General features: G+C 38.8%; 1 protein-coding gene across 1 annotated transcript in view; it reads right to left on the bottom strand.

Annotated features, from left to right (window-relative positions):
- opcml (opioid binding protein/cell adhesion molecule-like) overlaps positions 1 to 7393 on the bottom strand; it is a 2222745-nt gene extending 2215352 nt beyond the window's left edge. Inside the window, exon 1 of the mRNA XM_063038344.1 lies at positions 7158 to 7393. Within this exon, the coding sequence (XP_062894414.1) occupies positions 7158 to 7218 (61 nt within the window). The 5' untranslated portion in view covers positions 7219 to 7393. The remainder of the gene's footprint in view (positions 1 to 7157) is intronic.
- Positions 7394 to 14874: the final 7481 nt, after the last annotated feature.

Genomic DNA, 14874 nt, shown 5'->3' with positions numbered 1-14874 from the left:
AATTGTATCTTTTTGCACTGTACTGCTGCTGCAAAATAACAAATTTCACAACATGTCAGTGATAATAAACATGATTCTGCCTCTCTCTAGACCCAGCTAATTACATTTCTCCAGCCAGTTCGCGCAAGACTTTTTTTAAAAAACTCATATCTATAGTTAAATCTAAATCATTAATATGCACTAAAACAAGGCCTTGTGAATCTCCAGAGCCAATGGTCTTTAAATTGCAAAACAAACCCATCAACTATTATCTTTGCTTTCAATTCCTCAGATGGATCCAACTTGATACTCTGTCTTGAATTTTAACTTTCCCATCAAATGCTGAAAGTTTTAACTAAATGCACTGCCCTTATCAATCTCCTAGTTACCTCCTCAGACAGGTTAATCTATAGTGAAACAGATTTTTATTTGCTCATTTAAACAATCCAACTATTACCATTAATTTTAATAGTTACTTTGCTCCCATTCATCAATATTCATTCGATGATTTTCCCTGCATCCTTTGCTTTGGATAATTTTTTGATTCTTAACTTTTTCCAATATTTATTGAAAGGTTACGAACCCAAAACAAACTCTCTCTCTGTAGTTGCTATCTAACATGCTAGTTTTTCAGAATTTACATTTCAGTTTTCCAGCATCTGCAGAATATTCAATACATAATTGATTCTACAACTCACAGAAAGTCAAATTACAGTAGTGATAAACATGAAACAAAAATCATTGAGTTCTTGTGTTAAGTACTTACTTTTTGAGATGGCAACCAGGGGTTAGATTTATTCATTTAACATTTTAGGGCTTGAGACTTTTTCTTCTATATACAGTACATCCTTTAAAAATCTAGTTTCTGTTTGTCCAGCACTCAGTATGAAGTCGATCCAACAGACCAGTATCTATTTATTGTAAATCCACTAACCTAGTTCTTATTCGTACAGCACATTTTTCCATTTTTATTAACTCAGGAGGTCAGTTCTTCTGGGACTGTTTCCAACTCTGTTAAAATTGAACTAATTTTGCACCATGGTGAAAATGCAAAGTGAACCTAGGCCCCCTGTAAAAATTTCAAATGATGTAGCATATAAATACTTAACTTATTGAAATCACACTACTTTTGGCTACTCTGAATGCATGCTGTTTGCAGACAACCGCTTTCACAAGGTCATCCAAAACTAATCTTCATAGACTTTCTCAAATAAAGGTGCAGGAATCTTTAATGTCACTTTATGATGATTATGACTTTGAGATTATTTTTACAGCTTTTCAGAGCTGTGGTGCACTAACAAGGTGGCAATGAATGAATAATGCAGCTTCATTAGATTCCACTTTGAGAAGCTTAAGTGCAACCCAAGATACGATTAAGTGGAATATTACTCCCATTATGCCAAACGTTCACATGATGAAACCTCAAAACGTACTCCACTTACATCCATGACACAGTCATAACTATTAAGTACAGTTTTCCCTCTGTTACTGCAATTTTCCATGTGGATAAATAGCTCTTAGCAGCAGCTCTGTTTTCCTATTAATCATAGTGCTGATCCATGAACAGGTAACAAGCTATACCACATGAAAGTTTTTTTAATTTGAAGTACATAATTTATCAAATCTTTTGGGGTCCAAAGATGCCCGAGGCCAAATCAGATGATGTTGAAACTTCTAGCTTCCAAGGATATGCTCAATTTTTCATTGCTACCAAATCACTGAAAACAAGGCATACATTTGAATAATGTTGCAAGATATATGAAATCCTTCTAAATATATATTAAAATGTTTAAACATTGAAAATAAGTTGAAATTTAGTTTTGAAGTTAGTTTTAATGTTTGTTCTTCCGTGTTATAATTGCATCAACTTTACTACATTTATGTTTCCTATAAAGCTGTCAGCCTTTGACAGAATGCATTTCATAATGTGACGACCAGTAGGAGGAATTTAATCAAGGAATATCCATTTTATATTTTTGAGAGCTATAGTGCTGTTGTTTTCATTTATGAAACATGGGCACACTCAAGTATCAAATGAATTATCTCTGTTCTTAGTTCATATGAGAACTGATTAGCATCCATTATATCTTGTCCCCATTATCTTACATTCAAAATAGTAGGTGCCCAAGGACTGAACCTCCAGGCAGCAAAGGTTGCAGAATCCAAGTCACAACTTTAAAAGCTGAAAGATTAGCTTTACTTACACAGAGAAATGAGTCATTGACCAATACATTCTGAGGATGTGGTGGGAGCAGCCCACAAGTGTTGCCCTACTTCTGGCTCCAACATAGCATGCACAAATCTTACTAACACTTACTGACCCTTGTGTCTTTGGAATATGGGAGGAAACTGGACCACTGGGAGAAAACTGACATACTCATGGGGAGCACATAAAAACTCCTTACAAACAGCTGCAGGAATTGAATCACTATGCTACCATGCTGCCCTTATTGTAATCACAGCACTGCAAGACCAGTGTGTTTTCATTAAATATGAGTTCTTCCTACAAGATGCCAATACCTGTTACAAATTTTAGGTTAGACATCTTAGATAACAGAATAATCTACAAGTCTAACCACAGAAAGCCTGGCTTAAAACTCCAAACTTCATTGAAACTATCACTTATATTCACAGTGATCAACATTTTGAATCCCTGTAGCCTTTGAATGAAATCTCCATTGTGCAACGTGTTTATATTCACAACAGTGCTCTGAAAACACATGCAATTAAAAGTCTGGAAAAACTGAAGCTTCACAAGAGACACAGGCTTCATTGTTGACATGTGCTCTAAAGGTTTTGTTGATGTTTTATTGTGGTTTTAAATCAGATACAACTCCAAAATCTAATTTTCTTGTGATTTTAATATATGCTACCAATTACTTATTCAGGGACACTTCAAACCAACAGTTATAACTGCTCAATGAAATTCGTGTTAATGTTGAATAATGGCCACAAGGCACTTATGATAATACAAGGAACAAAGTGATAGTGCAATAATTTTTCCTGAATTATCCATCTTTCAAGCTTTAACTACATAAATATCTTTCTAAAATATTGTGTGTTGACTCAAATGTAAAACATGGTATCAGATTTCTACTTAGCATCAGTTATTCTTAATGGAAGATCTAATTGATTCAATAATTGGTCACAAGATAGGTTAAAGATCCAAATGAGACAGATGTTCCCAATCCAAATACAACTGCTTCAGCCTGGCATTTCATGCAGAGAATTCTCAGACTTGTTCAAAATTGTAGAGAAAGATAGGAATACAGGCAGAGTAAAGACACATGGGGTTTTGAGGTGGTTCACAAGGTTCATTCTTAAGAAGAGAGGGTGAGCCTGTGAGGAGAGATCAAGTCATTTGGGTCTATACTCTGGAATTCAGAAGAATCGGGGAAGGACCTTATCAAAACATGTAAAACTATGAAAGGGATCAGTGAGAGAGAGGCAGGAAAGTTGTTTCTACTGGTGAGTTTAGAACGTACCCTCAAGATTTGGTGGAATTGATTTAGCTGGAGATGAGAAGAAACTGCATTTCCCAGAGAGTAGTGAATTGGTGGAATTCTAATTCTCTACCCGGGAGCAAAAGAGACTACATCTTTAAATACATTTAAGACACTATTAGATATATTTTTGCATTGTATTGGAATTAAGGGTTATGGTAAATGGTAGATGGGTGGAGCTGAGTGCACAGTTAAATCAGCCATGATCTTGTTGAATGTGGAACAGGCCGAGAGGGCCAGATGGTCCACTCCTGTACCTACTTCTTATATTTCGACTATGTTCTTATGTAAAAAAAAATCTAAAAGTTACATTTTATTTTATCCCTTAAGTCACTGACAGAGGAACATAAAGTACATTAACCTCAACCCAAATATTGTTAATGCAAGGACAAATCAGTGACAAAAAGGACAATGGAGAAATATATATTTTGTTTAACCTGGATTTCCTCAAGTCATCCTGGTATACATTATGGAAGGATACCAATCTGAAGTCATTGGGATCAAACTGTATGTATACTCAGCTGGCAGAGCATCAGCAGTATTCCCCAACCAGATTTCACAGGAAACCCTCAAACTCCTTTGCTTTGGCCTTCCCCTGATTAAGCACCACCTACCCTTTCATATCTCAGCTAATTAAAAAGGAACTGCTCCCTTGCATCCTCTACTGGCCAGCTTCCCATTTTTGATATGCCAGATTCCAGAGGAAGTCCAAGAAACTTGGCTTCCTGTAGATTTGGCTTGGACTCCATTCTCTCTTCAGTAGGGCAACAAGCTCTAAAACTTCTGAACACCATTTTCCTTTTGCTGCATGAATGCAATTTGGATACTTCCATTGCCTTTTCTTGGATAACAATCTCTAATGCTTAATTAAGAAATGTCTAATAAAGGGGATCTGTTAATGACATGAATATGGTCCAGGTTAATTAAACTTTTAAAAAGACAACTGTTGTTTTCTGTGTCAGTTAGGTTCTCTATATTTAACATTCTTCATTTATCAGAGTTCAATGGGCAACAAATTGTAGAGACAAGCAGATAAACTGCACTCATCTAGGGAAGGTAGAATTAAGTTTCTCACTTACCTAATATTCTAAAGTTAAAAATGCTTAATTTAATTTTAATTAAACTTAATTTAAGTTTAATTATGTCCCATAACATTCCATTGTGTATTCTTTGAAATTCAGAAGTTTTAATTTTACAATGCTTAATAATTAGTAGCACATTTATAAAAGCACTTTTTCAGCAATCCACAAATGTTGAGGGTAAATATTCAATAATGAATTATGTTACCTTTAGCAGAAATAAAGTTTTACCAGCCTTTGTATATCGATTTTCATTCTATTCAATCTGCTACCTGTTTAAAATAATTTGGCCTTCATAAGAAGCACCATTTTATAATCTACAAACTGTACTTGAGATTCTTCAGCACGGTCTTAATTGCAGTTAGGTGTACACATGAAACTGGTTTATGGCAGAATTTGAGACCAGTTCATAAAGGTAGGCAGAATATGACTTTATGGCAATACGCGAACTTAATTATTTCAAAATTAGAAGGCATCCAAGATTGCTACTGCCTCTACGAGTTCAACTCCAAGATATTATGACGCTGCAGTTGAAAGTCGTCAGATGCAATACGGCTCTCCTATAATTTCTGTAGCTAAATACTATGTCTTGCTTGACACGGCAGCAAATCTACCAATTACAGGAAAGCAGATGTTGGCGGCAGGGAGAGAGGAAGGAAAGAGGGCGTAAACTGATACATCTTAGTTATAAGAGTGGAAATAGGAACGGTAGTCAAAAATCGACATATATATTATTCGAAAAATAGAGATCCAGCATAATACAGGTGGACGATGACCTTAGAGTTAAACGATGGTTTTAAGTATCGGTCCAAGTGAGGAGCACAAGCGAGATGTAACTGGGTCTTTCAGCCCTCAGACCGTGAGATACAGTATACTGCAATCAACGCAAAGTCACTGGCAGCTAACACAGAAAAGGTTATCACAGTACGGAACAGCTTAGCCAATGCAGCTTTCGTGATAAAGTTTGGTGCCATCTGGAACGGTATTAACATGAACGCCCTGGATTGGAGTGGGGTCGGACATCAGACAGCCACTGATAATTTCAGGTCGACAGTGGAAGAGCTGTGTAACCCATAGATAATCCAGTGGGAACTCGATCAACCGTATAACAAACAGTAAACGCTGCGAGCTTTGAGTATATCAGAGTCAGAGAATAAGGATAGATAGGACCGGGTGTCTTAAGTATGCTTATTTTTTTTATACATTAGAGGAAGCTATTTAGTATCTTGGGGAGAAAAAAATCTAACAGAATATGAAAACGCACGAGTTGAATACAGAGCGCCCAATGATACTGGAGGCGGTGCTGAAAGAACAGCTCCTTTGGTTGCGGCAGGGACAGTCAGAACCGATTCAACCCGAATTATTACAGAGCCCAAATATTCAGCCCACTCCAGGCAGTTCCGGCAATGATTTGCCTACTAATCAGCAGTAGATCACTATCAAGCATTCCCACTATACAGATGCACTGTAAATGCCGGCTCAGATGATTTGTCTAAATACAAGGCAACTGCAGCGAAGAGCGGGGATGCAATAGCACACGTTATTACATCCCCCTAAATCAATAACTAGGCAATCTCCACTCTCTGAACTACGAAGTTCTTGGGTTCTTCCCCTTTAGTCACGATAATCAAGTCGAGTCGTTCACCTTAACTTGGCACTTAAATACCAATACGTGTTACAGCATAGAAATACAAGATAATGTTCATATATAGTCAATACGTTGCTAGAATTTGAATGTTTCAACTTGAGAGACGCCTCAGCAAATGGGCACTTTGGAGTATCTGCGGTCTATTGTTTTAACGGGAGGCTAACGAAAGAGGGCAGTTATCCCTTTAAATGTTGAACAGCGGTGAAAGTTGGCCTGCACCTCCGTTTACTATTTTAAAGGACATCTCAGCAAGTTGACAACAGCAGAGGAAACACAGCCACCTCGAAGGGCGGAATATGTGCCCAAACTTTGTTTTAAAGACGCACGGTTAAGTATTTACTGGCGGGACTGACGTTTTTACTGTAGTCTGTAGATATGGAGATCGTTCTTCTTAAATCAGAGGAGAGGTGAAAGAGGGAGAGAGAATCAAAGCAAACACTGTACCTTTAACGAGAACTGCTACTGCAGTCAGGAAGAGGTTTCTTTCGCCACCACCTACATCCACTCCATCCCCCCCCCCCCGCCATAAAAGTATCATTAATTAACTGCTACTCTGGTGGGCAAAAATGCATCAAAACGGAGTGCGTATCGTATACATTAATTATTGCACATATAAAGATTGCAAACTGAACCTATCAATAGTTTTTCTCCTTACTTCAACCATTTTTAAGCGATTTTGGCCCGATGTACTATTTTTAAAAAGGCTACGCTCCCGGAATGTGACAGCAAACCCAAAGTGATACTTAAAGGTTCCAACTGCCAAACAATGCAAAATTTCAAATAGAAGTGTCTAAAACATTCAATTAAACCACCGTGTTCACCGGAGCCAGAGCTAAAGTTTATAACTCTATGGTACATTCTACTGCAGCGGGGTCACCGTCCTGCAACCAAAGCCAACAATTACTGAGGGAGATAAAACGCATCAGTTTTCACAGTGCCTGTCTGTACCTTGAGAAATCAGGAGAAGAGCCATTCCCATCAGGACGATGCCACAAACTGAAATGTGCATTTTTCTTCCTTCTTGCTTCTATTTTTTTTTCCACAGCTCCTTTGCTTGCTTGTTCGTTGATCTCGGAGTGGTTTACTAAACAAATCCAGCGAGCAAAGTGGAGGACGAGTCAGGGAGATTCAGCGACAGACACACACTTCACAATCCTGCTCAGGCAGGCTGGCCAGCTGGCATGCAGGCGCGCGTTCACGCTGCTCCAGCGCACTCCCGCTTCGTTCACTCCAAGGCAAGCGCGTTCTCGCATCTCTCCATTCATTGGCTTATTCCACGACGGTCAGCACCATAAGGGTTTGCTCCATTGATCGGCAACAGCAACCCTGCGGTAGTCGGTGCAAACATTTAAAGACATACCGTCGCAAGCTTCATTGCAGTCCAATTCGCACGTATTCAAACATTTGTTTTATGGTAGGAACCACTGCAGAATGATTTAATGGGAAACTCAGTGAAGTGTGTATTGTCTTTGACATGAATTATTTTATTGAATAAAAGTTTCTACATATCAGAGTATCTAAGTTACAATGACAGAGTTGTATAGCACATAATAGACACTACGTTATACCGACCTTTAAATAGCTATCTATACGAATCCCATTTAACGGAATCCGGTCCGTTGCCTTCCAGCCCTTAGTGATTTAAGTGCTCCTATGCAATCAGACCTTTACACAAAAAAAAAGTTGTTTGATTGCAATCACAGAGCTAACCAGTTTGCTTTGGGTTCTGGGATAAAACCCATCTAAACTCAGAACGAATAGCTGAGGTATTTTCAATACAGGACTGGTTTTTGTACATGGGATTGCATTCTGTTTGTTTTTTTCAACTTTAATATCTTTAATTGAGTCTGGATATTAGGGAAATCAAGGAAAATTGAGCTAGAACAGAAAAACATAGTTGAGCTAAAAGATTAGTTGAAATATTCTTGGGCAGCAGAGCATGGAGACTAATTCCTACTTCTATTTCTGACGATGCGTGTAACCATTCACCAAGAAAGATGATACTACAAAATAAAGATTTAACTTTGAAAATTGAGTGAAATATAGATGCAGACTCTCCTGGATGAATTATTTTTGCTGATCAAACGCAGGCAGTATATTCTTCAGCACAATGCTTGGGATCAACCAATTCAACTTTTGATAAGTAAATGTATGCCTTGGATAAGATTCAAGCATACCAGTGATTTAAGAATGCACAGAGCAGAGCTGCAGCCTGATTACAACAAAGAAAAATGTCAGCTCATTAACCATCACTTCATTCCTTCGGGTTGGCCCTTTGAGGTCACGCTATCCTTGTTCCATTTACTAAACACTATTAATCCACGCATAGCGGAATACACATGACTGCAATCTTCCAAAATGTGGATCAAATCACATTCTCGATGAGGTGAAATAGAGCTTAATTAAGAGCTGAATATGATGGGGAAATGAAGAAAAGAGGTGTTGATTGCACAAGTTGATAAGACAGTTAAGAATGGAAATAGGATACTTTTCCAGCTAGACTTTCACAAAATATGGGTTAAACCTCTGATGGAGAATTAAATCCTGACCACCACATTTTATAAAATATTATGAAACACCTGAAAGAGAAGTTTTAAAAAAAATGAGCCACCTCAAGGGTGTGTGCTCAACCCACTGCTCTATTCTCTACACTCATGTCTGTGTGCCTGGACACAGCTCAATCGCCATCTATAAATTAATTTAAAACACCACTGTTGTTGGAATAATATCAAATAGCAACAACGAGGCATACAGGGGTGAGATGGATGAACTGGTTGAGTTGTGTTACAACACCTTTGCACTCAATGTCAGTAAGACCAAGGACTTGATTGTGGACTACAGGAAGGGGAAGTTGCATGCCAGTCCTCACTGAGGGGTTAACAGTGTAAAGGGTGAGCAGCTTTAAGTTTCTGAGAGTCAATATCTCAGTGAATCTATTCTGGGCATTACATATTGATGCAATCATGAAGAAGGCACATCAACAACTACTCTTCATTAGACGTTTGAGATTTGATATGTCACCAAACTCTTTTGGCAGAGAGCATGCCAACTGGTTGTGTCACCACTTGCTATGGAGCCTCCAAAGCACAGGACTGAAATAGGCTGCAGAGGGTTGTAGACTCAGTCAGATCCATCACAGGCCCAAACCTCCTCACCATCAAGGACATCTTCAAAAGGCAGTGCCTCAAGAAGGCGACATCCATTATTAAGGACTGTCAGCATCCAGGACATGACTCCTTTTCATTACTGCCATCAGGGAAAAGGTACAGAAGCCCGAAAACACACACTCAGTGTTTTAGGAAGAGCTTCTTTTCTTCTGCTGTCAGAGTTCTGAATGGTCCATGTACCTATGAACTGTTCACTATTTACTCTTCTTCTTTTGCACTATTAATTTATTTTATTTCTTATTAATTTATCTATTTATTTGTTTTTTCTTCTCCTGTAATTTTTCAAGTGTTCAACAATCCTCTCTAAAATATAGTACTCAGAAACTTGCAGTATTTTTTTATGTATTGCACTATATTGCTGCCACAAAACAACAAATTTCATGACATATGTCAGTGATATTAAACCTAATTCCGATTCTGAACTCTGGGTCAGGCAGAATCTATGGAGGGATATGGACAGTTGCTGTTTTGAGTCACCCAAGAACTTGTCTTTGTCCACACTCCAACATCTGCAGTCTCTTCTGTCTCCATGAAATGAGAAATTCACTTATGGGGAGAAATATGGAAAGCCAGTATTAGTGTCTTTTAAAGAGAGAAATGAAGAATTTCTGAATGATGAAGAGGTTACTAAGCAAAGTGGAGTTCAGACTGCAATCAGATTAGCCATGATCTTGCTGAATGGCAGAGCAGACTCAAGGGCATTGGTAACCTATTCCTCTTCCTAACCATATTTTCATATGTGTATTCAGTTCAACACTGATTTAACAATTAGTATGTCCCTTCTCCTCCCATTTCCTGAATTTTCATAATTTTAAATTCCCATGCGCCAAATATTCACATTTTAATCTAAGTGATTTCAACTACACTTATCATTTCCAACTTCCTTAGCATTTAGAATTTTCAAAAAGAAAGGCAAAAATTACAAGATGTACCGGCACAATTAGAAGCAAGATAAAGGTCTCGGGGAAAGGTATGGAAGAAATGTGGCAAATGTTCAGGGGATATCTGTGTGGAGTTCTGTATAGGTATGTTCCAATGAGACAGGGAAGTTATGTTAGGGGACAGGAACCGTAGTGTACAAAGGCTGTAGTAAATCTTGTCAAGAAGAAAAGAAAAGCTTATGAAAGGTTCAGAGAGCTAGGTAATGTTAGAGATCTAGAAGATTATAAGGCTACCAAGAAGGAGCTTAAGAATGAAATTAGGAGAGCCAGAAGGGGCCATGAGAAGGCCTTGGTGGGCAGGATTAAGGAAAACCCCAAGGCATTCTACAAGTATGTGAAGAGCAAGAGGATAAGATGTAAAAGAATAGGACCTATCAAGTGTGACAGTGGGAAAGTATATATGGAACTGGAGGAAATAGCAGAGGTACTTAATGAATACTTTACTTCAGTATTCACTATGGAAAAGGATCTTGGTGATTGTAGTGATGACTTGCAGCAGACTGAAAAGCTTGAGCCTGTAGATATTAAGAAAGAAGATGTGCTGGATCTTTTGGAAAGCATCAAGTTGGATAAGTCGCCGGGACCGGATGAGATGTACCCCACGATACTGTGTGAGGCGAGGGAGGAGATTGCTGAGCCTCTGGCAATGATCTTTGCATCATCAATGGGGACGGGAGAGGTTCCAGAGTATTGGAGGATTGCGGATGTTGTTCTCTTATTCAAGAAAGGGAGTAGAGATAGCCCAGGAAATTATAGACCAGTGAGTCTTACTTCAGTGGCTGATGTTGATGGAGAAGGTGCTGAGAGGCAGGATTTATGAACATTTGGAGAGGTATAATATGATTAGGAATAGGCAGCATGGCTTTGTCAAGGGCAGGTCGTGCCTTACGAGCCTGATTGAATTTTTTGAGGATGTGACTAAGCACATTGATGAATGTAGAGCCGTAGATGTAGTGTACATGGATTTCAGCAAGGCATTTGATAATGTACCCCATGCAAGGCTTATTGAGAAAGTAAGGAGGCATGGGATCCAAGGGGACATTGCTTTGTGGATCCAGAACTGGCTTGCCCAAAGAAGGCAAAGAATGGTTGTAGACGGGTCATATTCTGCATGGAGGTTGGTCGCCAGTGGAGTGCCTCAGGGATCTGTTCTGAGACCCTTTTTCTTCGTGATTTTTATAAATGTCCTGGATGAGGAAGTGGAGGGATGGGTTAGTAAGTTTGCCGATGAGACAAAGGTTGGAGGTGTTGTGGATAGTGTGGAGAGCTGTCAGAGGATACAGCAGGACATTGATAGGATGCAAAGCTGAACTGAGAAGTAGCAGATGGAGTTCAACCCAGATAAGTGTGAAGTGGTTCATTTTGTTAGGTCAAATATGATGGCAGAATATAGTATTAATGGTAAGACTCTTGGCGGTGTGGAGGATCAGAGGGATCTTGGGGTCCGAGTCCATAGGACACTCAAAGCAGATGTGCAGGTCGACTCTGTGGTTAAGAAGGCACACGGTGTATTGGCCTTCATCAATCGTGGAATTGAATTTAGGAGCCGAGAGGTAATATTGCAGCTATATAGGACCCTGGTCAGACCCCACTTGGAGTACTGTGCTCAGTTCTGGTCGCCTCACTACAGGAAGGATGTGGAAACCATAGAAAGAGTGCAGAGGAGACTTACAAGGATGTTGCCTGGATTGGGGAGCATGCCTTATGAAAACAGGTTGAGTGAACACGGCCTTCTCTCCTTGGAGCGATGGAGGATGAGAGGTGACCTGATAGAGGTGTATAAGATGATGGGAGGCATTGATCGTGTGGATAGTCAGAGGCTTTTTTCCAGGGCTGAAATGGATGCCACAAGTGGGCACAGGTTTAAGGTGCTTGGGAGTCGGTACAGAGGAGATGTCAGTAGTAAATTTTTTTTACGCAGAGAGTGGTGAGCGTGTGGAATGGGCTGCCGGCAATGGTGGTGGAGGCGGATACGATAGGGTCTTTTAAGAGACTTTTGGATAGGTACATGGAGCTTAGAAAAATAGAGGGCTATGGGTAACCCGAGTAATTTCTAAGGTAGGGACATGTTCGGCACAACTTTGTGGGCCTAAGGGCCTTCATTGTGCTGTAGGTTTTCTATGTTTCTATATTTATGTCTCAATTCTTTGACACAATTTCATCCCAGTTTTATGAGTATTCATTCACTGGATCATTTGATGTTTTCCTTCACAATTGCAGCTATCCTGGATTAACAATTTCTGTGCAGGTTGATAAAGACTTGCCCACACTAAGCATCACCATGAAAATCCCAAACTCAATTTGTTTAAGCCATTTGCAGTAAAGGAGAATTTCAATCTGAGTTTGTGCTGGATTTGGGAATGACCATTCCCATTTGTCCCGATCTGCAATTAGTTCTATTTCCGCTACACAGCCCACGTTTTTCAAAGACAGCTAACTCTGACCAAATGCAAGCTGTCTCTTGTCTCCATGCATGGAGTTCTCTCACTGCTTTCTTGAAAATATAAATTACTCTATTTATTCACTCTCAGTCTATCACATATCCCAATAATAATGCACAGTTTCTAGGTTACACTTAGTTGCACAGGAAGTGCAATTGGATCATATGAAAGATTTTGTTCTTAATTCCAAGCTCATTTACAGCACAGGTAATTATAAGCATCTATTAGCAAGTTCCAGTTGTCTCTCATGATTTCTTTTCACAATTCATCATGAAATACACAAAGCTCCTGCAGTTTTTAAATTTTCTTTTCAATAATAATTAGCAACTGTCGTTGTTGCTTCTGCAAAGACACCACACATTTCTAATATATTTTTGCAAGATCCGGCCCTTCATTGGAACAATGGTAATTAGAGCCTAAAGTAAAATAAGAACTCAGTCTGAAGTTGCTGCTTTGCTGTTCAGTAGATTTGTCACCAACAGAAAAAGTTGTACAGTGTGTATTCATTCTGTGCATTAAGGGATTTCAACTCACCAGTTCTGTTCACTGACACCTGCTGTGTCTTCATAATGAGCAGTCCATTAACAGTGTGTGCATCAAATTGCATGTCACTTCATTCTTCTCAATTGTCCAAACCTGTAAGTTTACAACCTTCATTAAAATTAGTTGCATGCAGTAATTGTGCAGCATTGTGAGAAGAAAAGATTTTGCATGCATCTCAATTTGCTGACAATTAATTTATTTATAATATGTTGCTAAATTTCGTGAATCGCATGTATTTTTGTCTTGGAGAACAATATTAATTCATTACCACTACTGCTGCTCTGTTTTGCAGTAATCTGGAAGTTTATTTCCTTTCTTTAACATCTTATAAACAGCTCAGCTGTCTACATACATTTCACTGTAGTTATAGCACACATAGAACAGTGTAAGGTATTAAATCTTACCAATTTCGGTGTATTCCAGGGTTACATTTTTTTCCCAGGTGAATACACACATGATTGCTCTCGTATTTAGGGGATAAAAAAGATCTGAGTTATTTTGGTAAACCAAAGAATTGTATTTTTTTCCCTTGGAAAGTTAGCATACTTGAATAGATGAAGCAGAAAATGATGAAAATAAGGCCATAAAATGCTTAGCAGATCAGCAAAGCCTGAGTAGTGATAAATTAATTTAATGCTTTAGGTCAATGACTTGCCATCAGACTTCTATAACGAGGAAAAGATAGTGACTTAACAGGACTTAAACAAATGTAGAGTCGGAGAGGGGAGGATATAAAGGTAGATTCATGATAGGGTAGAATGCGATGATATTACATGAGAAAATAGGTAATAATCAAAGCCAAAACAAGGTGGGCTGTAAGAGATGTTAGTTTTATTGCCAATCTGAAAGTGTCGAGCTGAATGTCACATCAGAAAGAAGTATACCAAACTAGTGTGGAGTGAGCTTCCATTGAGTTTCATTAGAAGGCTGCAGGAGGTCAAGTATAATGAGATGATAAAGGAAGAGGTGTGTTGAATTTAAATATTTGGATGCTTAGTGTTGTTCTTGTATACTAAAGCGGGGGAGGGGAATCCTGCACAGGGTCTCCATGATTCCGAAAAAATACTGTCTGAGCATTAGGGTTAACATGGAGTAATTTTTTTAACATATGAAAATACAAACCACCACCTAATTTGAATGGAAAATGTGCAGGTCTGGGTGATAGGAAGAGAAATGTTAAAACCACATGGGATGAATCTGATTTGCATACAGAAAGAGAATTTAGGATAGGAATTATATTTTGGGGTTAATTGAAGTGTGAAGTAGGGTGTCTTAGACACAATGGTCCATTTGAAATGTTGCAAAGGAAGAGGATGGGCAGATGTCATTGATGGTGACATCATGCAGGAACTGACAGGATTGAATGATTTATTATACCTGAAGAGCAGTTGGGAGGAAGGCAAAGATTAGGAGAGCCGTCTTGTGGTTTTGGTTCAGAGATAAATGGATGAGATTAGTGTTGTGAGAAGTGGAAGGGATATGGTTGAACGACATGCCAGTGGCACAAGACTCCTTGTTGAAGGAAAGAAAGAAGCATTTTCAGAAGGACTGATATGGAAGTGTGTTAATGAAT

The sequence above is a fragment of the Mobula hypostoma genome, chromosome X2 (genome assembly GCF_963921235.1).
Source record: "Mobula hypostoma chromosome X2, sMobHyp1.1, whole genome shotgun sequence".
In the NCBI taxonomy this organism is placed as follows: domain Eukaryota; kingdom Metazoa; phylum Chordata; class Chondrichthyes; order Myliobatiformes; family Myliobatidae; genus Mobula; species Mobula hypostoma.
Note: the sequence above shows the minus strand (reverse complement) of the source record. Positions and strands in the feature narration are given on the sequence as shown.